This window comes from Telopea speciosissima, chromosome 6 (assembly GCF_018873765.1).
Source record: "Telopea speciosissima isolate NSW1024214 ecotype Mountain lineage chromosome 6, Tspe_v1, whole genome shotgun sequence".
In the NCBI taxonomy this organism is placed as follows: domain Eukaryota; kingdom Viridiplantae; phylum Streptophyta; class Magnoliopsida; order Proteales; family Proteaceae; genus Telopea; species Telopea speciosissima.
Genome location: NC_057921.1, coordinates 68,768,296 through 68,795,465, shown reverse-complemented (window position 1 = coordinate 68,795,465; position 27,170 = coordinate 68,768,296). Strand labels below are relative to the sequence as shown.

General features: G+C 37.7%; 2 protein-coding genes across 3 annotated transcripts; one reads left to right on the top strand and one right to left on the bottom strand.

The window, feature by feature from the left end:
- Positions 1-4,708: 4,708 nt before the first annotated feature.
- Positions 4,709-6,532, bottom strand: LOC122663676 (cytochrome P450 78A6-like). Its single transcript, XM_043859292.1, has 2 exons — positions 5,496-6,532; positions 4,709-5,373 (listed from the first exon to the last, which is right to left on the bottom strand). Exons 1-2 carry the CDS (start codon positions 6,477-6,479, stop codon positions 4,756-4,758), a joined length of 1,602 nt encoding a protein of 533 aa, XP_043715227.1. The 5' UTR covers positions 6,480-6,532; the 3' UTR covers positions 4,709-4,755.
- An 11,943-nt stretch (positions 6,533-18,475) lies between these two features.
- LOC122664602 (pentatricopeptide repeat-containing protein At5g42310, chloroplastic) lies at positions 18,476-25,517 on the top strand. Of its 2 annotated transcripts, XR_006333360.1 has the most exons (5): positions 18,476-20,270; positions 22,154-22,306; positions 22,418-22,489; positions 24,862-25,046; positions 25,180-25,517. XR_006333360.1 is itself a non-coding variant. In XM_043860493.1 (4 exons), the coding sequence occupies exons 1-4, from the start codon at positions 18,516-18,518 to the stop codon at positions 24,970-24,972; spliced, it is 2,091 nt and encodes a 696-aa protein (XP_043716428.1). In that variant the 5' UTR covers positions 18,476-18,515; the 3' UTR covers positions 24,973-25,517. The 2 variants fall into 2 exon arrangements, 1 of the variants encoding a protein (XP_043716428.1); XM_043860493.1 differs by having other exon boundaries at positions 24,862-25,517.
- The last annotated feature ends 1,653 nt before the right edge of the window (positions 25,518-27,170 follow it).

Genomic DNA, 27,170 nt, shown 5'->3' with positions numbered 1-27,170 from the left:
AAAACTGTATATCAAAAAACATTTAAAGTTGCATTTGGTATACATGCTTGAAATTACATTTTGAGATTCTAAAATCAGACAAATATTAGTAACCGTTGATGGGGTTTTACATTTAATTATTTGGTTCAAATTTTAAACATTGAAGAAGATGATGTAAGAGCATAGTAAGCATTCTAAATATACTGATGCAACTGCTGATGATGGTTTGTGGTATTTTTCAAGCTTCCGAGAGGTGGGGGCCGTGGGGCCTACAGCCCCAAAGTCAAGTCTCCCACTCTCCTAGTCTCTTGGTGGTCATGGCAATAATATAATCAATTAACTGTGATGTAATGAAATATGAACCGAAAGGAAAATATAATAAAATTTGTTTAACAACGAATTAATCTTCATATCATATGAGAAATAAATAAGTTTAACAATGAATTACTCTTCATATCATATGAGAATTGTTGGGGTTGATATGTGATTGCGACACCTAAGGCTTGGCCTGGAGAGGTGTTCTCTCAAATCTCATTTTTTTTACAAAAGAATGGACAAATATCAAATTTATTGAAGAGAGAGAGAAAAAAAAAAAAAAAACCAAGAAACAACGAGTGTTAATGGACAAGCTTTAGAGAGCAACACTGACACACCATTGGTGAATCAAGGCTCAAACATGAAACCTCCTAATAAACATGGGCTGATTGCACCATGATTCACCAATTGCCTTGATATGTTTTCAAAATCAGACTGAAATCAAAAAAATTAGCTGACCCCTAATCTTAGTAGTATCCATTCTTACAAGCTCTATTTTTTGGTAGAATTCTTACAACCTATTTTGAAATTAGTCATGAATGATCTTTGATCTTTATTTATAATTATGTTTTGTTCTTGTTAATCACTAAAATAACAGAAAAACAATAAAACTTACCTCTTCTAGCAAGATCTATAATTATTTTGAATCAAAACTTAAAAAAAAAAAATGTGGAAGTCTTTGATTCTTCTTCCTATTTCCAAATTTCAAGGCTCTGATCAAATTTCAATCCATTCCAACTCAATTCAAATATAAATCGAGAAGTGCACATGGTGGTGGTTGCCAATGGAGTAGGGTGTTGGTCTAAGTCCAAAGTTGAGGTCATTGATTCGACTTTGCATTTCCCCTCTCCTCCCCCACCCCTTTGGTCACCCTCTCCTCTTGAAGCTGATATGTCACCCGGCCACCCTCTTAGACTATCACCTCTAATGGTCTATGGGTCTTCAGTAGGATCTGATAAAATAATAATAATAATAATAATAATATAATAAGAGAAAAAAGAAATTGATAGTAACTAATCCCGTGTTGAATTCTGAAATTTAAACATTTTAAAGCATCAATTATATGGCTAATTGGACCTTTTATTCTTTTAATTTATTTTGCGTGCGTGTGGGATGATCTTTGGTATTTGTAATGGGCAAAACCGTACAGTTGACGTAAGTCTAGCATTAGAATGGACCCATACCAGGACAGGACCACATGGTCCACATCCAATGTAAAGTCTTCTTGACCGTCGCCCAATTCAACTGTTTTACCTTTTGGATCAAAATTTTTTGAAACTGACATGCGCAAACCCATGCCTAGGCCCTCTCTTCTTTGTGATTTTTATTAGGGGCGCTCTTCTCGGAAAATGGGAGCATGTTCTCTGTGCTGCAGTGCAGTGCAGCCTGCGCCTAGGTACATGGGATGGGCGTAACGATCACCCTGCCCCCTTGAGTGACAGACCCATGTGCCTGGGCATAGCCTGCACTATGGCACAGAGAACATTCTCCCATTTTATAATTACGCATCTTGTGAGGTACTACTAACATTTTATATGGAACTTAATAAAGATTAGAGATCAAATACTTTTAGGGTAAATTACATATTACACCCTGATTTTCAAATGAAACTCAGATCACCCCTTGGTTTTTTAAAAAACTCAAATCATCCCTTGATTTAGACCCCAATATGACAAATTAGTCCTTATCGTTAGTTTTATGCTGTCAAGTGATGATGTCAGCCAGTTAAATAAATTTAAATCCCTAAAATACTCTTGACCAATGTCGAAGATGAAGGAAGGGTAGTATTATAAATATAATTCTAATGTTTTAGTACAAGGGTAAAATAGTCCTTTCACACTAATAACTAACAACAGACTAACACCATTACTGTAGAGGGGGTGATTTGAGTTTTTTCAAAAACCAGGGGGTGACGTGTAATTTACCCATACTTTTATTATTGGTTTTAAGTAATTAAAAAAAATTTAAAGATTTTTTAATAGATTTTCTCTGTCTGCATTCAAAACTTATGTTAATATTTAATTAGTTATTATGATTTATGAGTAACGATTTTAATCGTATATATATGTTTTAATTACATATCATACTATATTATAAATGTAGAAACTCAAAAGTCATGGCAAATCTTTTCATACCAAAAATACCTTTCAATAATATCAATAAGTCCAAAAAAATACTTTTCATTAATTATTAATTGTTAATTGTTATAATTTTCAGCTAAATTAAATTCTTCCTCCATTAATAATCCCCTTCAATGTTACATTAATTATTCTTTTATAAAAATGAATGGACCAATGGTTTCCCTACTCAGTTTTCTCACGTTTTATAACGTCAATAAGAGATAATTATTATTAATTAAAAATTATAAAGAGAGAGTAAAATAATCCCATTTTTCGTTGAACAATGTATAAAACCCCACTTTTCAATGTATAAAATAATCCCATCTTATCTTACCCAAAAAAAAAAAAATTACAATATTATCCATTATTCCTTGAACAATCGATAAACCCCCCTCAATTAATTGTTATAATTTTCAGCTAAATTCAATTCTTCCTCCATTAATAACATCTTATCTTAAAAAAAAAACAAACACGTGCATTTGCACGTGCAACTTTACTAGTGTTTATTATAAAAAAAAGGAGAGAATTTCGATAAAAATCATTTCAATCAAAAGCTCATATGCAAATTTTTTTTTCAAGGAAATGTTTTTGTTATAAGATTAGATATAAGCTTTTGGTATTTGTATTACTTAGTAAAAGCCAATAACTTGTTGGGTTTTATTGGCTTATTATATTAATTTGCTTTGTAACTTCTTTCTTAAAATGAACAAGTGTAATTAGATATGTTTTTTTTTAATTTTGAAATTTAAATGATTTTATTAATTAAGTTTTTTTTTTTAATTGAAAAACTTATTGTACACAAAGCTAATTAATAGACCATGGTTACACAAATCAATACCATATTATTAAACACGATACTTAATGTTGAATATTTGTTATTAGAGCCTTATTTGACTACGCAAGATTTCTGCATATATATATATATATATATATATGAGTTGGATCCTCAAAAATTTAAGCTGTCGTATTAGACTTGATTTATATTTGCTGAAGTAGTACAAATGGGAATCAAAGGGAGTTGTGTTATAATCTTGATTCAATTCTCATAACCTATAGGAATTCCTTTTTAAGTAGTGGGTGACCTCTATTCTCAATCCTTAGTTTTGAATTCCTTAATTTTTTTTATGGAGTTGTTAATTGTGTATTGTCCTTAATGTTCTTGGGGCTTAAGATTTAAAAAACATCACTCCTGCACAATTTAAAAAGACGGAGAAGGGAAAAAACAAGAATGGCATTATTATATTGCATCACTAATATAGTTAAATTATAAGTATTATAATTGTAATATTTAGTTAGGATGGGGTCGCTTGGCTGAAAATCTAGTTATGTGTTGATTTTAAGTCCTTTCTAGTTCATCCACGTGTTAAAATGGATTTGGGAATTTGTTTGAATAAGAAATTCATTAAAAAATTTAGAAAAAAAAAACACTTGTTAGCCACATAGTTTAAATAAGTTAATTTCTAAATTTGACATGTGACCTATTTTTGAAATTTTCTATTTTATCATCAAGAAAAACTAGGCTACTATTTGAGAATTGCCCCCAGTACCGAGAACTCCACTTTTTTTAAGGTGAGAGGTCATAGCAGAGGAAGAGGAGAAGTGGATAAATTAGCATCCATATATATAATAATTAAGGGAAGTGGCTCTCTATTCAGTTAGCATCCATATATATAATTAAGGGAAGCGATTTTCTGTTTGGGAGTGACCTACGTCAACGGTCCTTGTGTCAATATTTATTTTTACTCCGCATCTCCAATTAGCACTGCCAAGCTTTTAGAATTGGAGAGGATAATAATCCTTTAATTATCTTAGTCATTTCTATCATTGGTCTTTGTTGGTCTCTTGTAGTATCGTTTATGTAACTCAGACCTCCAAAATGTCTTGGAACATGAACTAACATAATGTAATGCATTCTAAACCCAAAATTTATTTCAAAATGCATACCAAATACGGCGTAAGAGTGACCTCATAAATTTTTATTTTTATTTTAATAACAAGTAACCTTGTAATTGCCGTTGGAAAAATAAACCACAAAGGACACTAGAAAGAAACATGGATAAGAGAATAATAATGTAGTTTATATACATATATAATTTCATTAGTATAACTTTCACGAATTCACCATATTTACAACTGTGGTAATAAAAATATCAAACCAAACAGGATTCCATATTCTACCCAAAACAAACAAAAAAAAAACCAACGAGAGACTAGACCGTATGTGGTTGGATCGGAGATGGAAGGAATCAACGCCTGCACACAATTTACAATTTTACATCTTTGAAGTTGAATAAAGACACAAGAATAAGACAATTGTGTCAAATGTGCCTTTCTTTGCCTTTTACACAAGCCTACGCCGCAGTTGAACGGTTAGAGGATTGGCCATCTCACAGGAGAGCCTCAGCACCTCCGATAACTCAACCGGGTTTTGATCCGATGCCACCCACTCGAACTCCTGCAGCAAAGACGCCACCCAAAAGCTAACCGTGGTCAACCCTAAAGCCTTGCCCGGGCAGACCCGTCTACCCGAACCAAAAGGGGCTAGCCTCAGGTCTGACCCCAATACCGAGAACTCCACTTCAGCGTCCTTGGTGGCGAACCTATCGGGCTTAAACTCCAGTGGGTCCTGCCACACCTCTGGGTCTCGACTGATGGCCCACATGTTAACCATGGCTGTCGTCCCTGATGGCACGTGTCGACCATCGACTGTCGTGTCTGTGATAGCTAACCGGGCCCATGAGAGGAGTGGGCCTGGTGGGTGTAGCCTGAGAACTTCCTTCACCACTGCCGGTAGATACACCATCGCCTGGATATCCTCTTCCATCACCCGTCGTGATTTCCCAACCACTCTGTCTAGCTCTTCCTGGACTTTTGATTGGATTTTCGGGTGGAGTACCATCCTTGCTAGTATCCACTCTATCAGAACTGCTACTGTATCTGTTCCTCTAAATACCATTTCCTGTAAAAGTATTATTGTTCAGTGTTAGACTGTTAGTTCCTTAATTAAAGAAGAACAGAAGGAATAATTTGTTTGACGGAGGAGAATTGAATTGAAGGTTACCAATTAGGTATGCTACTTACCCAGAGGACGGCGATCATGTCGGTTTCTGATAACTTATCAGATCCTTCAAGAGAGAGCAAAACGTCGACGAAGTCCATGGCGGCTTTCATGTTGTTGTCCCCTGTTTGAGCTTGAGCTCGAGCTCTATGCTCTGCGATGATGCGGTTCACGAACTGGTTTACTTTGGGGACGAGTTTGGAGCATCTGAGCCGGATATTTTGAGGGTCGAACCCGGTCAGCCAAGGCAGGTGGTCGGACCAGTTGAGCTTCCCTAGCAGTTCGTACCCTTCTTCAACCAACTCTCTCAGCTCGTCACTTTCGTTGTTTGTGGAATCGAGTTCGTATTTGCTTCCGAAAACAGAGCACATGATGTTGTTCAGGGAAGCCCGTTTCAGAGTGTCTCTGACACGGATTTCTCCCTTACAACTTCCAAACATCGAAACCATCTGAGCAGCGATTTCGAACCTCTGGCCTGCGGAGCTACTGATCTGTTTGGGGCAGAAGAGATGGGTGGCTGCGATTTTGCGAAGTGTGCGCCAATAAACACCGTAAGGAGCGAACCCAATTGCTCGGTTGAACATGAGGCTGTAAGCAGATTCTTTCACTGGGCGATCTGCAAATACTGAGCTGTTCAGGATTTCTTTGGCTACATCTGGGTTACACGTCACTATAACACGCGTCTCGCCCAGGCTGAAAGCCATGAGACGCTTCCCTCCGCAGCGCTCCGCAGCGGCAGCTAGCCGACGGTGACCGAGGCTGGCCATAAGGTTCATGCTCCCAAACACAGGTAGACCCCGTGGACCTGGTATAGGCTTCGGTTTCGTCCCTGTTTTCCACCAATACCTTCCCCAAGCTGGGCCTCCTGGGTAAACCCAGAAGAGGAAAGCCATCCCTACCCAAACTAAAACCAAGAAGGAGAGAGATGAGAAAAGTCTATCAGACGAAAACGCTCTGCATTTCGCAGCCAGCGCGAAAACCCACAGCCCATCTATCTCAGTTTTCATGGCGGAACTGGAACTTGAAGAGCTCTCTCTCACAAACGGAGGAGGAGTGTGCTTCTTTTTGATTGAGAGGTGGTTGTGGGGTTTCCTTTATATAGAATTCGAGGGAGCAAGAGAGACCAGTGTGTTGTGCCTTGTGCACGGGAGGAGGTTGCGGGAAGAGGGAGTGAAGAGGAGAGAGAGGGACCGAGAGAGAGAGAAAAGGGTGGGAAAAATAAGAATAACCGTTAAACGGTGAACGGAAAAGGGTACGTAGTGCGCCGCCATACGTGGTATAACGGTAACGAGCAGTAAATGATGGAGTGAAGAGGACACGTGGCAGTTAAGTGGGAAACGAAGTTGTCGGGGAGAATGGGAATGGTTCAGATGATTGGCCATTAGTGATCAGACCATGCATTTGCGGCACCAGTTTTTGGTTTTAGGATCCAAAGTTCACTGATTCAAGCACAAAAGGACGGTATCCAGGCCGGGAGACGTTTGTGTATGGCGAATAGTAACATCCCACATGGGCATGTATCCCTAGATTGCCACGTGTCAGTCACATGCACTGTCCATGGCTTTGGTATCCTGCCTGAGAGTCTCATGACTGATGACAGGTCCATCATATACCCCTTTCTTATGATTCCAAAAAGAATGACCTTTTACACAATGTGTGGCTGGGGTGTGTCCTAGAGGGTATAATAGTAAAAGAATAGTGTAGGACAAAGCACACGAGTGGGAGGAGTAGTATTTAAGGATAGCGTTCGGGAGAAGCATGGCTATATATTATGGTAGTGCAACCCACTAACACATTTTTTTTTTTTTTCATTTTATGTGTAGGACCCAATAGGATCACATGAATATTATGGGGCAGTCCTTTGACCATTGGATCGTGTTGCGATTAAGGGCAGCGAGGGGGTAAAGATGGAAAATGGATACAAATTGTAAGTAACTCGTGGCAGAACCACGGAAAAGAACCATGGCACAGCCTGGCAGTCATAAGAGGCTAAGAGCCCGAGAATAAATCATCTGCACGTACCAACAGGTGAACGTACATGTGAAACTCAATCACATTTTAATTTTGTTTTCATAAAAATCCCTCCTCCCCTTGTAAATGGAAAAAATAGGACTAGTGGTTGGCTCTTGCATGTACGTCTACCCGTTGGTATGTGTAGAGGAACCAAACTCTAAGGGCCCGTCTTGTTGCCACACTTTAACAATTGCTAACTATATAGTACAAAGTGCAGATAGTTCCTCCATCCGTATTTATCTATTTTATTTTTGGCCAAATGTTCTCTGTGCCTGTAGCGTAGGCTGCGCCCAGACAAATGGTGGTGGGCGAAATAACCACCCTGCCCCCTAAATGGGAGGCCCATCTGTCTGCCATTTAGGGGCACTCCTTGGATGTTGGGCTCCTAGGAGAGGAGCTCAATCAGAGAAACAAATGTTATTTGGTCACTTGCGAGATGGCCCAATTCCTAGACACAGGGTTGCTTGAAATGACAGCCATGTCCCTATAAAAAAGCAAAAATACTTGAGGGTGCGGCACTCATTTCGTGCAACCTTATGTCTGGGTGCAGGATCCGTGCGGTACATACAATCAAGTAGGGTTCTATTTCCAATTTTTTTAATAAAGCCTTTTAAAAATGCTACTTTTATTTTTTGTTGGAAAAAGATCTGAACAGCAGGGGAAGGTCTTGGCATCCTCTATCTCTCTCTTCCTTACAAGAAATGACCTGGTTGACCATGTACAAAACCATTTTGCTCCACATTATTGGTGTGTTTCTCTATGCCGCTTGCTCAATAACTCTCCTTAGTCTTTTAAAATGTATGTATTACTATAATTTATTTTTTTTGGGAAGGGGGGAGGGGGGGAGGTGGGGAAGGAGGGGAAGGGGTAACAGATTTTTAAGCTAAATCGTAAATATTTACCACTTGATTGTTCAAGTGAAGCCCAAATTTTATAGATAGGTAGACCTCAAGAACCTCATATGTGAAGTTTCACTTAATCGGAATTTGCCAAATGGTAAAATATAAATCCAGGCCTTCGAAAAAATGCATAGTAGTGGTCAACAAAAGCATATGTATAATTTGGAGAAACGTTCTCTGCGTGGGACACATGGGCCATGCCTAGACACATGCGGGGTGAAAATGATTGGAGCACCCCCATGAATGATGGAAATTCTGCCTCCAATGTGTTTTGGCGCAGGTTGTCATTGGCTGCTATGCACGGCATGGCCCATGCATACCACATAGAGAACACTTCCCCGTATAACCTATGTGTATATAGTAATACATATACCAATACACTAGAGAGTTTGATTGAATTATACTTTAAAATTTGATACTTGAACAATCTTCACCATTCTTTAAGCATCTAACATTCAAAACTACTATTTAACTTTTCCACACAAAAAAGACAAAGCATTTACTTGGAGATTCTTTTATGAATAGATCGCTTAGACGAATTTTTTCTTCTTTGTTTTTGTATTTTTTTTAAGGAGAAAACTTTTCGTAACCGTGTAGTCAAGAAACCGTACAACCATCAATGGCTATAGATATGAATTATTCGCACCAATCCATCAAGGAATTCTCCCTTGACGTAGGTGAAGGAAAACTTGGTCTTTTTTTCAAAAATAATATTGCAGCGTGTGTTATGCATACATCCAAAAAAAAATAAAAAATAAAAAAATTCTCCAAGAATCTTTTCATGCTGACTTATCTCCCAAAACATATGAACTAAAAATGAGAGGCAATCCCACTAATTGAATACATAAAATTTAGTGCATTTTGATCTAATAGGTACATGGTGGGTTGGTACAAACTCAACAAGGCAGAGAAACATCAACATCACCTAAGGGGGATCCAAAATATCCTCAGTGAAAGAAGCTAAATTCTTGTAAATCAATGTGGTTGATGAACAAAGAACCATGTTCCATGCTTGATATATGTTCTTGCAAATGTATTAAACATGGTTTTTTTTTTTTTTTTCCCCAATAAAATTTATAGTACAATTCTATTGTGGTGTTGTACGATTCGAATTTTAGAATCTAATTCAATCAAATACAGTCAAGTGTATTAGTGTGTTAGGGATTTAAATCACAATATGAGTCGTATCAGGTTAGATTGGAGCATTTTGCCCTCAAATTTGAATAAAAATTTGATTTTTTTGGATCATTTTAATTTCAATAGATATCGACAACACCGATCCATATTGGTAACGTATCATCGATTATGTATCGGCTGATCTGCTGTTACGATACTGATACTTAATATCATGATTGGCATGTTTATGTCCTCATTTTATATGTCTTTACACATCTATGGTTACTTGAAGTCTTTAATCATTACTATGCACTCTTCGATCATACTCTGAATTTTCAAATATCTATTTTGTAATTGGTATATCCAGATTCGATTGAAAATTGATATGTAAGCAAAGAACACTGGGTTCGACTAATTCCACAAATTTTGAGACCCATTTGAGTTTCTATGTGACAAATATTTAGATCGAAACCGTCATCAGATTCTTTTCCAATCTTAAAAACCTTCTCTCCGGCCAAGTTTATTTTAGTATTAATATAATAAACTCCATTAAGCTATGAATGTAGTTAAATCCCGGCCTTCTGGTGTAAGCAACTTTGAGAACCTTCTAATGGTCCCATCACCGTAGAGTTCTCTTCTTCTTTTTTTTTTAAGGTTTTTCAAAAAAGATATTCTTGTTTGTTTTAGATTGTCGAGGGGATTACCGGAAAAAAAAAAATAAAAGATTGTTGAGGGGGGAAAGAAAAAACCTTAAACACCAAGGGTTTGTATCTTTTGTGATTAGTTATGAGGCAATTATATAAATCTGAAAAGCAAATTCATATCTGCCTATGCGTATGTTGCCTTTTAATATATATATATATATATATATATTAGTATGAGAGGAAGGAGAGACAGTAAGAGAATCAGATAAAACACCTTTTTCATGCCCCTGGTTGGTCTCCTAGTGGGGAGGGGGAGCAAATTGGCAAATACATGCTATGTTGGTAAAGCGTGTCAGGGTCTGCATATTGTGAGTTATCTTAGACCTGAGCCAAAAAAAAAAAAAAAAAAAGAGACTAGAAAAACTCTCTCTCTCCAGTCTCTATTCTCTCCTATTGAGTATTTGACCCTAAAAACTAAAATAATAATGGTAATAATGATAATAATTAAATAAAATAAAGAAGAAGAATCTACCTTTAAGAAGCTTCTCTCTTGGTTGGTGCCCTCACTTCTGCCACAATATCCATCAAGTCATCAGATATTATACCCATTATCTTGCCATTCAAAGATGTCTGCCCTCCTTTTGGGTGTGTGAGAGAGAGAGAGAGAGAGAGAGAGAGAAAATTAGAGTTAATCTAAGGAGAAACTTTGATACATGATAAATCATAAGTAAATCGTTTGAAGGTTTTTTGAGTACACCAAAATGACTGGGTTAGACTCTAAAATAGTTAATTAAGAAAATGGTGAGGAACATGCATGCATATTTTAGAATTAGTAATAAAGATGACTAGAGAAAAATGATCAATTTACTCGATCCTATTTAGTTGAGATAAGATTGAGTTATTGATTTGATGGAGAGAGAGGGGAAAATTTTGAGGTCTACCATTTGTCATATTGACGTTTTTCTTTTTAACTTGATCGGGCTGAAGTATCAAAAGCTTTTTTATTATTCACACAAGTTACGAGACTTGGAATTGAGGAACCGATCGAGCATCGTACACCAAATGAAGGAAAAAGAACTTAACTCGTCTTAGGTTCCTTGCCCAGTCAGGTTCTTAGGTTCCTCTCATAAGGGACCTATATACGACTTTGTTGGTGATGTATCTTCTCTTTGACGTATGTATTTGTGCTAAAATCTTGAAGATCTCATAAACCAACTAGCGACCTATAAACTCACTAATATCAAAACAGCGTACACACTAATTGGGTTTTAGGAGACATGCATGGAGTTTTTTATTTTTTTGACAAAATAAAGAATGAAAGGTATAATATGGGAAATCTAAAGATTCTTGATTTTTTTTCAAGATTGGATCTTTAAAGTTTTGAATGAGATAGCTTGCTCAAGGGAGTGATAAACTTTATTCAGTTTTTATCCCGTGGGCGGAAGCCTTTTAGGGTTCTTTTGGCATCTATAAGTTGGTATACTCATGATCAATCATCATTCCATGCCTACAAAATTCAATTCTTTTTTTGATCCTTGGCCATGGGTAGATAACTCTCAAAAGGATATGAGATCCTACCTTCCCTGTCTCGTTTCAGAAGAAGATGTCGGGAATAGTCCCACCTCGATTATCAATTAATGAACTTGATTTCCACCAATTCAAGACGTGAGATATGTATAGACAGAATGACCATATGCGTGGAAAAAGACACGGTGCTCTGATACTATGTTGAATTTTCAATCTACAATAGATGAAGGTTTCAACAAGTATATGGAGACAAACTATATTCAAGGTCCCAAATAATCGATGTGAGACTATTTCTGACGGCCAGCCGGGAGGACGGAGATTTTTTTTGGGTCCATTGCTGGATGGTGCTAGTGGTACGTAATGGGTATCTACTTTAGAAACTGAAATCATTAAAAATTTGATTATGCTGAAGTTTAGAGTTTAGGGGCATGTGATTATATATATCCATGATCATTAGCCACTCCTATTGCAGCGATATGATTCCAATTATTGTGATATTATCATGACCTAAGTGAACTTAAATCTGCCCTATTTGTTTGACGTCATCACCTAGTTACTGCATGCCTGCGGCTGCGGCGCTGTGCAATTGAGAACATTAATAGAGATCGATTAGGATGTTAATCCTATTCTAATTCGCACACTAATAAAGTTAACACTAACAATAACACACAAAGAGGAAAGAGCTGGACGCATGCGTCCATAAAGGGATCGGAGCACTATTGCTTAATCTATACGAGCTCCTCATATATATTCACTTGCCTATATTTATATATATTCTCTTCATAGAAATTCTATATCTCTCGTAGGTAGCTAGATTTGATTCAACACAGAATTGGTTCTTCTATTATTTACTTATTTGTTCAAATCTTGAATTATTTAACCTCATTGGAAAGGAAGATATATAGAAGTTGTTCCTTCACCCATATATATATATATATATGTTCACATTATCCATTTCAATTTCACTTTAATTGTACCATCTCTTTTCAGTGTGCTTTAATTTAATTTGGTCCCATATTTAAATTTGATTAATAATGCAAACACTCCACTACGATAACACTTGTAAAGCACACTAGAGTTGCAGCAAATCAAAATCGTGGTAAATGATTAGGAAGTTTAATTATCTCCCCCGGCCCAACTCTTTGTGTAAGATTCTTTGTGATCGAATCATATCTTTGTTTATATGTTTTAAGGGTTCTCATTAGTTCTACCATTCATGCATCTAACTCTTGTTGTAGGTCATTAATTAATTAACCCAACTCCATTATCAACATTAATTTGGTTATTCCAACTTGGTTTTGATAAGCATGCAAATCTGTAGACAGCTTCTCCTCCCTATGACCAAAAGCCTACAAACCTATTGAAAGTTGTTATGCTTTCGCTGGAGTTAAATATAAGTGATTAACAAAGTTGTAGTATGCTCTACATGGAAGAAAAAACACGAAATATGATAACCATGTGGAGATTTAAGAGTTAATTAGTCATTGTAAAATAAAAAGGGGACAACAGGTGATGCCTCAAAATTAGGGGTGTCAATCAGTCAGTTCAGTTTGTTTTTGATCGGGTTGAATTGGTTTTGGATATGTATTGGTCCAAATTGGAGCCAAATCGTTAAGGTGAAGTTTGGTTTCAATCTAGTTTGGTTGGGTTCCAATTTTCTTTTACGAGTTCTTATTATTTGCTATCGGTTTTAATCCTGTTTGGTTTTGCCTTTTTTAGATACATATTATAAAAAAAAATTGGCGAAACAACTTTTTTTTAAAAAAATTTATCTTCCGGTTTGTTATTGTTTTTTGTTGGATTCGATTCAATATTCAATTAGTGTACTGAAGTCGAAGTTCGGACTCGAATTTGATGCCCTTACTTGAAAGAGAATGGAGAAAAAGAAAATATCCTCATATAAAACCATACTATTTTCCCAAATTGTTAAAAAAATAATCATTTTGATTTTTCAAAAAATGGAAAATCAATTTGTTTTCATGTGTTAACATTGGTGATAGAAATGGTAATGAGTCCATTTCATTTTCAAGACCAAATGAAAGCATATGATATGGTTTAATGATTTTTAAGTGTGAAGATAAAAGTTTTCCTTCACCAATGGTGTCGGAAGAATTTAATCCTCAATCCACTGATGATGTGATCATATAATAGGACTTTCATCGATCTCATCAACAAATTTTTACCACCTACTAACAAATTTGAAAATATCCTTCCTCTTGTCATTGGATGGTACCAATGAGCAATAACCATGGTCAAAGAAAAAGGCAAAAGAATCTCTTTTACTATGGGTGAAGGAAAACTCGATCCTGAAGTGAATATATACAACTCCGTTAATAAAATCTCTTGTACCCCACACAAGAAACAAAAAAGAAGCTCTGGTCTACCACACTAAGGACTCAAGATTGTAACTTTTATTTGGGATGTTGCAAACAATAGAAACTATATTATACACATAATAATTTGTATTTTCTTACAACCTTAGTTTTTATTTTTTTTCTAATAATATTGTGTTCTTATTTCTTAAACGGTTACACCCTTAATTATATTTTTTTTGGCTCTATTTTACCCCCTTGATGAAGACTCAACCACTCATGTAGACCCAGGATTAATGAATGAGATATTTCTACCCAAAAAAAACAAAAGAATGAATGAGATATGAAATAGAAAAAAGAGTACCACAAACGAATAATACTCTGTATATGATCCAAAACATTCAGTTCTGGATACTTACATTTTATTGGTTCGATGTAATTATATACCCTAGTCTCTAAATTGAAAATAAAACATAAATCTTGAACAAAATCTGGTTCGTTAAAAGTTGTTAATCACTAGAAAATTTTCTAGACTTTGTTAACTGGATAAGTCAATTAAAAATAAGAGGTCAACCTAGAAGGTCCTGAGGCTTTTAACTGAAAATTTCTGATATTGGAGTCTCCTATGGGGGTAGTAGGTAAGGGAGGTGACTTCGTTAGGAGATGCATATCATCCATTTGACAAAATGTTTCAACACTACATCATCCAATTGGGTGAGTTATTCCATTTCAACAAAGAACCAACAACATAAGAAAAAAAAAAAAAAACCCCTGAATTTCCTAAAGGAATGAGAATATATGGGAATGAATCCACAGAGTGCTTACGATGATGATTACCACCTGTCAAATTAAAAGATTCCCCATGTAGTCCCTTGCTGAACACACAATTCTCCTTTGCTTTCAATTCTAATATTAAGAACAAGGTACAAATTCGATGGAAAAAAATTAACCAATTAGATTGTAAATTGTGGGGTTGAAGCACTTGCAATTCTTGACTTTATCCATTAATCATATGTTTCTCTTTTTATTTGTTGGGAAAAGGTTTTCTCACCACGACGCCATCATGGGATTTCCTCTCACACTCTTCTCTTCTTTGAGATTCTATTTCTCTGCTCGTTATTGAGGAACGAGTTCCCCATCTCCCATTGGTGTGGCATGCGAGATTTTTCACATTGGTGGCATTAGAAATCCTCTCTCGTCCCCAGTAGTGTAGCATGCAAGATTCCTCCCACTAGCGGCATACGTAGGAACTCTCTCTCTCTCTCTCTCTCTTGTTGTGGATTGATGTCTTGTATCCTATGATGTGGGATGTGGATTGTATCTAAAGGGCGGTTAAAATCCCGTAGGCCTTGAGGGAATTTTTATATTTTTCCTTTATATTAGTAGCGATGGGAGATCATTTGGATTAGAGAGAATTTTTTGTAAATAGAGAGGCACGAGGAAGAGAGTTTGTAACACTTTCATTACTAATGAAGTCGCTCTCATCTCATTGTGGACATAAGCATCTCGCTGGATCATGTATATCCTTGTGTTGTCATTGTTTAATTGTTCTTTCTTTTGTTACCTTGTGTTATCCGCATCGTGGATATGTTTCAATTTGTACATCTCTCTCTCTCTCTCATTATTTTCTTCTTCCATATTAGAATTTGTTAACAACAGTTCGGTTTCTATCTAACCACTATGCATTATTCCCCAACGTACGCAGATTGAATTGTCACATGCCCATCTTCCATATAGATACGGTTAATACTATAATTTGGGCTGGTTTAGTTTACTCCATGTCAAAGTTTTGCCATTGATACATTTTTCATATACAGATTGGAGTAATTTCCCAACAAAAATTCAAACGATCTTCAAAAAAAGGATACTTGTACCTCAAATCAACACAGGTGAATAGGTAGAGAATACCTAGGGACACAAGACAACACTCTCTGAAGAATTTCGCAAAATAGCCCCATAACTTTGGGAGAGTAATTTCATTCATTGCAAAAATATTGATGAAATTGGTGACATTTTTTTTTTTTTTGCAACAGAAGGAGAAATTCATTGGGGGTGAGCTCAACTCATATGATCCTAAAATACAGATTCAATTTTTTCTATAAGCATGCAGCAGTATTGGAAGGCCTTTGTGCTGGCATTCACTATTGTGAGATATTGATTGAGTGGGCTTATGGACTGCAATGAATACGGGCTCAACTAGTTTTTGTAAAAGGACAGAGGCTTGTACTGAAGGTGTTGGTAAAAGTGAGAGGATTAAGTACTGGCCCTTTGTTTCACAATTCTTAGAAGTTTCAAATTTTATTTGGTACGCTGGAATCTGCAGAAATGTTTTTACTTGGTTGTAAACTTCTGATCCTTCCTGGGAATGAGTTAGGAGTGCAAGGATATGTTAATTTGGATCCTCTACTGCCGAGCTGCCCGACAGGACCGTGCTGTCCAGACAAAGTGAGGTGTACAATGACTGCCTTACCCCTGTCCGAGCGTCTTGCCCGAGTGGGGGTAAGGCGGTCATTGCGTGCCTCATCGTATCTGGGCAGCGCTGTCCTGCCGGGCAGCTCGGCAGTAGAGGATCTGGAATGTTTTCCGTTTGACACTGCAGTGTTTTTCATTTTCCAAGAACCTACCAAGCATTTAATTGATGAGTATAGAGTACTGTGGTCATTGAAGTTCTCTTCTCTTCTCTTGATAAGGTGGTCTCTCTGTTAGATTGTGCACAGAGAGTATAGCTACTGAAAAACCAAGAGGTTGTGGCCCAGATTTGAATTTCATAGGTTTTCGTCTTTTGATTTCAAACTATGAAATCATTTTGAGATCTGATTTCATATTTTTTGCCTTCTGGTTGCTTGAAAGGCACAGAACTAGAAGCAATTAATAGAGTGTGGCATTCATCAAGGCAAAGGATTCTATCCAGCCGTGGCGAGAGCTGGAGCGTTCAGCCCCGCTAAACGACAGCAAAAGCAGGGGTAGGGTGATCATGTCACAAGTGGGTCCTGGGCTTCGAGCCCCCTTCTTTCATCTCTAGTACGACCCAGATTGCCCAGAGCAGAGATTAGCGCAACAAGAGTAGCAGTCTTGGGACTCAAACCTTGGCCTTGAACCATGGCCAAGAAGAGCATTTCACGGTCAGGATCCCCAGCCTTGGCAAATGCCCTGATGAGTTCATTCAGGAGCTGGCTGTAGAGCTGGACAATTTCTGCAGCACCGGCGATTCCATCTTATTGGTATGGGTGAGCGATTGGATGATAAGGTTTAAATTGACAAAACCTGTCTGCTAACCGCTCACTTGCATGAAAATAATAAGTGATAATATATTTTATTATAGCGTTATTTTATGTATAATTGATAATTTTCTCTTCGATCAATCCCAACACTCGGACAGCATGAAGATAATAAGTGATAATATATTTTATTATAGCGTTATTTTATGTATAATTGATAATTTTCTCTTCGATCAATCCCAACACTCAGTCCAGTCCATGCATCTCTCCCTTCCTCTCACTCCATAATCAGGGTCAATCAGGTCAGCCCGGCCCAACTCTGAGGATGGGTCAGGATTGGATTTTCCAAACCCTAAGTCAGGGGTCAAGCTGGGCTTGGGCCCAACAAAGGGGACTCAAGGTTAGATTGGGTTTTAAAAAGCCCAGCCCAACTTGGCCCTATTGCAGCCCTACTTTAGCGCATAATTAGCTTGTTTTTTTTTTTTTGGATAGAGTAATTAGCTTGTTGATAGTTTGATCAACTTGTTTTATGCCCTATTTACAATCTATTTAGCCCAATTAATCCATTTAAAGATCGATTATAATCAAATTAACTAAACCTTGATTATGTCCACAACCAACTGACCAAATATAAATGTGTTCATGTATAATCTATGAGTCCTGATTAACTAAACGTTCAATAAATCAACGGGCTTAATTTGTTGGGCATTGAACTTGATCGAAGATCGGGACCAATTGGTTGACACCCAGGGTTTTAAAATCAGGAATCAGTGACAGAATCGCTTTCCTAATTCCAAATCAGATCAGTTCGGAATTGGTTCTATTAACCCTAGAATCGACCTGAAAGATCGGGGGAATCTCAAGGTTAATATTCCAATCCAGAACAATAAAAATTCAGAATTGATCCCGATTGATTCCAATACGAATCGGCTGATTTCCAATTCAATTCACCGATTTTTGAACCCTATTGACACCATGGTTCAAGGAATCAGTATCGAATCGGCCTATTGGTATCAGACTATTTCGATACTGATCCTAACTGATTTGATAATTGATATCGATCCAGGGGTACTGGCCAAGGGTAAATATATAAATAAAACCGAAACTAAATATTAGGGGTAAAACAGCCTGATCTGGACTGCATGAGCCGATCCGAATCGATATTGTATCTGTCGGCCGATCCCAACCGATTAGTTGGCAAGCTTATCCAGAACCAATAAAAATAAATCAGTTAATCTTCGTCCTCTCCTTGGCTGAACACTTTCTGTGTGAGTGCGTCTCTGCGAGTGTGTGCAGCAGAAGAAGCAGAGGAACATGAACATGCTTCTTCTGCCCGCTACTCCACTCACTCGTGTCCCATCTATGCACGTTTCATCTCCGATTCTCCTCCGTCACTTCCATCTCTTTCCACCACTTAACACCACCCTCAACTCCAACTCCGCCACTCCTGCAACCGCCGGCAACATTCATACCTTAACCTCCTCGTCTTCGCCCACTGACGACCTCACTTCCCTCCAAAATCGACGGTACGATTTCAGTCCTCTTCTTCGCTTCCTCTCTTCCAAGTCCCCCACTGAGAACAACGAATCTATCTCTGATACCGACTCACCCACTTCCCTCGATCCCACAGAGCTCCGACTCGCCGAGTCATATCGAGCGGTCCCTGCTCCACTCTGGCGCTCCCTCCTCAAATCCTTATGTTCTTCGTCTTCTACTCTCGACACAGCTTATGCCCTCGTTTCCTGGCTTCGAAAGCACAACCTCTGTTTCTCTTACGAGTTACTCTACTCCATTCTCATCCATGCCCTCGGCCGCTCCGATAAGCTATACGAAGCGTTCCTGCTCTCTCAACAGCAAACACTGACCCCTTTAACCTACAACGCCCTAATTGGTGCCTGTGCCCGCAACAATGATCTCGATAAGGCCCTCCATTTGATGTCTCGGATGCGCCGCGATGGTTACCAGACAGATTTTGTCAATTACAGCCTTATCATCCAATCGCTCACCCGTACCAATAAGATGGAATCGCCGGTGCTGCAGAAATTGTACCAGGAGATGGAGTCCGATAAGATCGAGCTCGACAGCCAGCTCCTGAATGACCTCATCATGGCATTTGCCAAGTCTGGGGATCCTGACCGTGCAATGTTCTTCTTGGCCATGGTTCAAGGCCAAGGTTTGAGTCCCAAGACTGCTACTCTTGTTGCGCTAATCTCTGCTCTGGGGAATCTGGGTCGTACTGTGGAGGCCGAAGTGATTTTCGAAGAGATGAAAGAAGGGGGCTTGAAGCCCAGAACTCGAGCTTACAATGCGCTTCTTAAAGGATATGTGAAGGCAGGTTCCTTGAGAGACGCTGAATCCATCGTGTCGGAGATGGAGACTAGTGAGGTATCGCCCGACGAACACACGTACAGCCTTCTTATAGATGCTTACGCAAATGCTGGTCGATGGGAGAGCGCGAGAATTGTCCTGAAAGAAATGGAGGCCAGTAATGTGCAGCCTAATTCTTATGTGTTCAGTAGGATATTGGCGAGTTATCGAGACAGGGGGGAGTGGCAGAAATCGTTTTCGGTTCTTAAGGAGATGAGGAATTCTGGCGTCCGCCCAGATAGACATTTCTACAATGTCATGATCGATACCTTTGGAAAGTATAATTGTCTTGAGCATGCCATGGCTGCATTCGAACGGATGAAAGAAGACGGGATTCAGCCTGACACAGTTACTTGGAACACGCTGATCGATTGCCACCGCAAGTCAGGTCGCCATGACAGAGCTGATGAGCTCTTTGCAGCCATGGAGGAGAGCGGATGCTCGCCTTGCACCACAACATACAATATCATGATCAACTCTCTTGGGGAGCAGGAGAAGTGGGAGGAGTTGAAGAATTTGCTGGGAAAGATGCAAAGCCAAGGTTTATTACCTAATGTTGTCACATATACCACGCTTGTCGACATTTATGGGCAATCTGGGAGGTTTACAGATGCGGTTGAGTGCTTGGAGGTCTTGAAGTCTACAGGGTTGAAACCATCCTCAACAATGTACAACGCTTTGGTCAATGCATATGCGCAAAGGGTATGTTTCTTACTCTTATTTATTTTCAAAACATTAATAAGAGCATCCTAAACAGTATTGCTGCGAAAAGTTCACCCCAAGGCTTTATCTTACTTCATGCCAATGGACAGAGCACTTGCTTTAAGCCCAATATAATTATGTTTGGTTACCCGAATCCTTGTCCCTAATTTTGGAGTGTATCCACAGTATGTCCATGTGTTTGCATTTTGGTTGCAAAATCTTGACTAAGTAAGTGTATGGATTTGGTAGGCACAATGAAAACATAGAATGTCTAGAAAGTGGAAAGAAGGGGAGCAAAAGAGAGGATAAGAAAGAAATGGGCTTGGAATAAAACCGTAATGTTAAGATGATAGGTGATTGAATAATATCAATTGCACTTTCTCTTTGGGGAGAGATGGTATCTAATATAGCTAATGCATTCCTCAATTAAGATTATATAAAAGATTTAAAAGATAAATTGCGACCAACGGATGTTCTGATTCAGGATTAACTAAGGGAGAATATTCATATGAGGGGAGTAAGAAGGACATGTAGGTGAAAGAGAATAGAGAATTGGAGAATGGATTTGTTGGAAGGAAAGGTGGAATCCTAGAAATTGCAATGATATATGATCTTACAGTAACAAATGTTTACTTTCAAAAGCAAGTACTTTTGATGATTTTTAGAAGTGGATAAAGTATTGGTCAAATAGACTATTTTCTGAATTGGTGGTTAGAATGGTCAACACATACGAATTTCTAAATTAAAGTACTGACAGTTGCCACGAGGTGAACGGACTTGAACCACTGACATTGTCACAAGGTAAACCACTGCCTCTAAGGCCTCCCAACTAAATCCATATTTCTATTGTAGAGGTCAATGATAGACACATAATTACACCAATTCGTGAGACGCAAACATGCATATCATATTTTTAACATGTAATGACATAAAAGCACTTTTGTTGCAACAGCTTATCCCAAAAGCTTGAGCTGTTAAGTAAGGGCCACAGCAATGAATATCAATACACACTAATACCCACCTGCACGTGCAAGCCCACACACATGGTTCTGCACGTGACACCATCATGTGGCACCAAGAGGCACAAAGTGTAGGGTACACTAACACATTAAACAAACTCCTCAGACTTACCAGGGATCGAACACCCAACCTCCTGACTCTGATACCATGTTACAAGTTCAAGCTCTTAAGTGAGGGTTACAACAATGTATATCAATACACACTAACCACTTTCACCGCTCATGAAATACGATGCCACCGAGAGAGTACCTCAACAAGTAGTTTAGTATTAGATATCAAAACTTTTTTGTTTTTTTGGTATAGTAGTCATATCAAATCTTTGTTTCTGCAGTGAGCATAAAGAAATAAATGTCCTTTTAGGCGTTTTGCTACAAGAGAACCATTAGACATCTGATGTGGGAATGTGGCCTCCAGCTCAATTAGGATTTTAAGAAAAGGTTTGGATTTGGTTTTGATGCAATTAGGATGAACCCTAGATGGCTATAAGATTTAAAAATGATCTTCAATAGGATTTTAAAGAGAAATGCAAGAAACTTTGGTGAAGAGACATAGAATATGAAATTTGAAAGCAAAATTAGGGTATCTTCTTGATTGCAGCATCCACAATCTTACCATGGATAGAGTTCCTTGTGTACCGACATCTCAGGTGTATAGCATGGATTCTGTCTTTAAGCACACACTGTGCCCAGGCATGCCATATGAATTACCATAAGTTTATGTAGTCGGCAGTTAATCATGGCAAAGTTACACTTGTCAGATAATTTACCAGTCCAGGTTTTGGATGCTTTTGGTCTGTTACTCGTCATTGCCAAAAAGAGATAAGTTCAGTGTATGAAAGTTGATGTTACTGGTCTGTGTTGCAGGGTTTGTCTGAGCAAGCAGTAAATACATTTAGGGTAATGAGAGCAGATGGCCTAAAGCCTAGTGTTTTAGTCCTCAATTCATTAATTAATGCATTTGGTGAAGACAGAAGGGATGCTGAAGCTTTTTCCGTATTGCAGTACATGAAGGAAAATGTAAGTGGGTGACTGATGTTTGATAATTATCTTTTGCCTGGTTAATTATTTAATGCACATTTGTCATTGACCACATTTTACTGAACGTCTGTTTGCTTCTTATGAATGCAGCACTTGAAGCCAGATGTAGTCACATATACCACCCTTATGAAAGCTCTAATCCGGGTTGAGAAGTTTGAAAAGGTAGAAACTCATACCATGCTTCTCTTAAATTAAAAGACGATTATTTTTTAGCATCTGAGCTGCTTCTTATTAAAGAGAATACTATTAGATTTGACACCCTAATTTACTGCGATAAAATCTAAACCTAGGTCATATCTTCTGGCAGGAATGGAAGTGATGCTTGATAGGTCTGACAACCTATGTAATCCTGCAGGTTATAGGATTGGAATATAACTGTATGATTGACTAGGGTTTTTAACGAGTATATAAAAGAGTAATAGAGATAGGAATAAATGCAAGGGAAAGAGAAAAATAGGTTTCATGTTGAAGGAAAATTAGATGGATAAGTATCGCTGAGAAGAAGGTCAAAGAGTTGCATAGGATAGGAGGAGAAAATTAGAGAAACCAATCAAATGGAATTAGGTATGAAGAGAGACTGATTTATAACAAAATGATGATAAGGCAATGTGAGATGGGACATGTTTCTAGCCTTTCCTGATTGACCGACTGGTATAGTTGGTCAAAATACAAGAGAAAATCATTTTCTTGGTCAACTAAAGAAATCAGGCAGCAAAAAACAATTATATATCAATAATAGTTGCTGAAAATATTTTAGATTGATAATAAAGATTCAAGAGCTAATGAACCTATCAAGAATCTACTCATTACTCAAAGTCAATCAATATCATCCATTACAGACCAAGAACTTAATAAAAGGATTCAGGAACTATAAATGAATTATAGTAGCTCAAGTAGGACAAGAAACATACCAAAATCGTGAACTGAACTCCATAAATTTCCAGTTCAAGAAATTGAATAAGATATCGTGATTTGACCTGCATGTTATATGGATTCAGAGAGCGAGCAAGGTCAAAGGTTAATTGAGAAAAGCAGGAAAAAGAAATATTACAACAGCTTCAATTTAGAATTTTCAATAACACAAATTAGAAGAACCTCTTTATCTGTTTCTATAGTCCCCTAGCATATTCTTATCCTTGAAAAAATAAGAAGTGGAGAAAAAGTAACAACTTAAGCATGGGATCAGACTATGAGTCTGAGTTTGACTTTTCTAAAGGAATTGACATGACATGGGCCATCCACTGACTTATCACTTAAGTAAGACCCCCTACTTCAAACCTATCAATGGAACGATCAAATCGTTTGCAAGAATTACTCATTCCTTCAATTTTATTCCCGAGAATTTAATGTTGAAATTAGATAAAAGAAAGGAGGCTGTAATAACTAATTAACAGCAAGAAAGCCTTCTGAGATTCTTTTTTCTCCTCTGAATTGACTCCTATTGCATGGTAGCTCCCATATATCTCCCATAAAGTGGAATATATGGCCAAAACCTTCCATTGGGTAGTTTTTAGCAATTTTAGATTGCAGAATACATCAACAATTCTAAAGTTGAGTGTGTTTTGGATGCATTACTAAACAAGAAGAAAGTTTAGGAAATGGAAGCAAACTATAGAATCCAACGTTTTTTTTTTTAATATATAGAATCTTATGAATAAGACAAGTAAAGAACTAATCCTTGTAAAAAATTTCCCCTGACAAGGAAGAAATTTATTGCAATAATAAACGAATGCTAAAAGTATAACCCCGTAAGGGGAAGGGCAAGAAAACCACACAACCTTAATAAGGAAAACATAAAAAATGTAAAAAATAAAAAGAAAAACTAAATAAAACTTTAGGGTACTGTTGTTAATACATTGGAATGTAGTGTCTTCTGTATGCCTAGGGAAAGAGAACAGCAGAGTATTCAAGTTGAATTTAATAAACTGTGTGCAGGCAATCATATTGATATCCCAAATATTTAATTAATCTGACAAAATGGCCCCCCACCAAAAAAAAAATTAAAGAAAGGAAGTTGGTACCAAGAAATTTTTTGGGGAAATATTTTGAACTTGTTATGAAGTTTGTAAATAGGCTATGCTTGTGTTCTTTACTGCAATTTGTCAAACCTTTTCAAGGTTTGGCTGTTAGTTTTTTTGCTTCAGATCTTTTCTAGGGGTATCACTAATGTGATTCGCTTTTATCCAGAGGGGTACCAATTTTGACCTCAAACGATTACAATAGTTATGAATATGGGATCTTTGTGGGGCAATGGCTCAGTTGTATCTGAATTTTCAACTGAAATAATAAAGCATTCAGATATTGTTGAGATATCTGATTGGTGAAAAGCAAGCGTAAAATATTAGCCATATTTATCTCTCCTTGTCTCTGATAATAAGGGCTCAAGAAATTCTGGTAATGTTGTACATATTCATACCTGATATTGCCAATCAATACCCGGATGCTGGGCTTGAATTGTAGCTCATGTGTTTTAATGCCAACTTAAACTAATTCAGAAACACTAAGAGAGGCTAACAATTGGCTCTTATTCGCAGGTTCCAGCTGTTTATGAAGAAATGATTTTTTCTGGGTGTACTCCAGATAGGAAAGCTAGAGCTATGTTGCGGTCAGCTCTGAGATACATGAAGCAGGCACTGAAGTCATAATTGAAGACATGATGCAATTTTGCTCAAGAAAATTGCTTGATTCAGCTACTGTATTCGGTTTCATATTATTTGAGGTTGGTATCCATGCAAATTCATTGTGCATCCCATAATTTGTTCCCTGTCATGGTTGTGCCTGTGCTTCACAAATTCTTATAATACTAATCAATTTTTTTTTCCTGGGACGAATTCTTTTCTTATCTCCTGCAGGAATAGTAACTGAGACCCCAAAAAAAATCACCTCTAAGGATGACTTACTGTGACTTTGGTTTCCAGAAAAGAAATATGTGGGATACTCCATAAACTCAACCACAAACGAGAATTTAGATGACCCACTTTTTCTAATTGTGTTGTACTTTTTCCACATTTACCAGTATATATACAAGGAAATATTTGTGCATGTACAGATGTATATTCTTTTTTATGTGGATGATCTACTCATTCAGTCATCTTATTCTTGTGACATGTAATTAAGTATACATTTAATGTGATTTCATCTAGTTTTGTAGAATAGAAGATATTTAGAAAAATGGTCACTTTTTCCAGTTCACAAGTGTACTGATGGATGAGACAAAGACAGTTGCTACTTCCAGGGAACTCTGATGAATTTATTTGTCATTTGTACTCTTTGACATTTACCAAAAAAATAAATATAAGTGTACTCTTTGAACTTTCGAGATCTTTTATGTTATCAACCCCATCTGTTATATGCGATCTTCTTGTACAGTGAACAATACTGAATTATTGTTGGATATAAATTGTGTTACTGCTGTAACCATTTCCATGGCTACCTCCGTATCCATGAGATCTACTGCCAGCTCTTCTACTGCTTCCACCACTGCTGTGCACCATAATTGTTTGGCTTCCACTTCCAGATTCATAACCAAACCAATTCACTACAGTGGGCACAGCTCGTGCTGCTTCACTCCCACTATTACCTTCCTCATGTCCAGCCCCATAACCCGCCAAGCTTGCTTCATTTGCATGACAAATGGATTTTATTTTATCTAGAAGTAAATAGTCATATATGCTTTACCGAAAAGAAAAAAAAAGTTATATATGAATTCTTAAAAGTCCTCACTGGGACGGAGCCAACTGGGGTCATTTGAACCATTATCCTGGGACTATCATCATTTACAGGTCAATGTCCAGGCTGGCTTTGAGAACATTGAATTCTATCATTATGAGAAAACAAATGGGATCAAATAAGGATGAGATGCAGTTAATTTTTCCCTCAAGTAGGACATTAATGGTTCAGTTTTTTCTCCAATTTCATGTCAACCAGAATTAACCCGAACTTAAAATCACCGAACAGGAACGTGAATTTGATAGTTCAGTTTGGGCAATGCCCACCCCTTATCAGCCCTGGGTGGCCATCTTTCTTTCATGGTTTTCAAATAAAAAGTGGGGAAGCAAGGAGGGCCATTTTGACTGTGCAGGAAGCCCACCTAGCTTGGCTAAGCGACACATCCAAGTGTGTCATGTTGCATGTTATATTGGCCTCAAATTTGGTGGGCAGGCCAATCTAACCTGCAACAAGGACTCCTGAGTTCACTGTTTCAAAAACCGGAATTGGATTGGTCGAATTGATTGATTTGAATTAAACACAATGATGATCTATCTTGACTCTGGACGTTCCAATTCATCTGATTCTAGGGTTTTTTTCTCTTCTGAATCATTACTCCTGGCCGCTGGGTTTTTTAGATCTAACGGGTCAATTCTGGAGTTTCTAAGATCGACTCTCATCTGATTTTTTTTTTGGGTAGAAAAAAGGACTATTTATTCATGCATGCCCAACGTCAAACAAAGGAAAACAAAATACATAAGATAGATAGAGAGCATGATAAACACAAGGTATGGATATATGATATCCAAAACCAAGGAGTGGAAATTGACCTGGTCTCACATGCCATTGACTAGATCATCTAGAGTAGGGGATGGATTATAACCATATCCCTACAGAAATAGCTGTAGACAGCCAAAGATAAGCGCATGAACATACGTGCTAATAGAGGGGGCCCATACGTGCCGAACAGACCAAAAACACCAGACCTCCCATGCGTGCCGCTATGCTACCACAGTCTACTTAGATCAGAAGCGACATTAACCAATTCATCATTGATTCCGAATTCCATAACCCTGCTGAAGTTTCTACTTTTTTTTTTTTTTTTGGGGGGTTATTTTCAAATGCCTCCTGAAAA

Bases quoted from the DNA above. Each gene is read 5' to 3' on its own strand.
- LOC122664602 (XM_043860493.1), top strand. From the start codon at position 18,516: ATGAACATGCTTCTTCTGCCCGCTACTCCACTCACTCGTGTCCCATCT. The intron at 20,271-22,153 runs GTATGTTTCTTA...TCTGTGTTGCAG, and splicing joins TCAATGCATATGCGCAAAGG to GGTTTGTCTGAGCAAGCAGT. The intron at 22,490-24,861 runs GTAGAAACTCAT...TCTTATTCGCAG, and splicing joins GGGTTGAGAAGTTTGAAAAG to GTTCCAGCTGTTTATGAAGA.
- LOC122663676 (XM_043859292.1), bottom strand. From the start codon at position 6,479: ATGAAAACTGAGATAGATGGGCTGTGGGTTTTCGCGCTGGCTGCGAAA. The intron at 5,374-5,495 runs GTAAGTAGCATA...ATACTTTTACAG, and splicing joins ACATGATCGCCGTCCTCTGG to GAAATGGTATTTAGAGGAAC.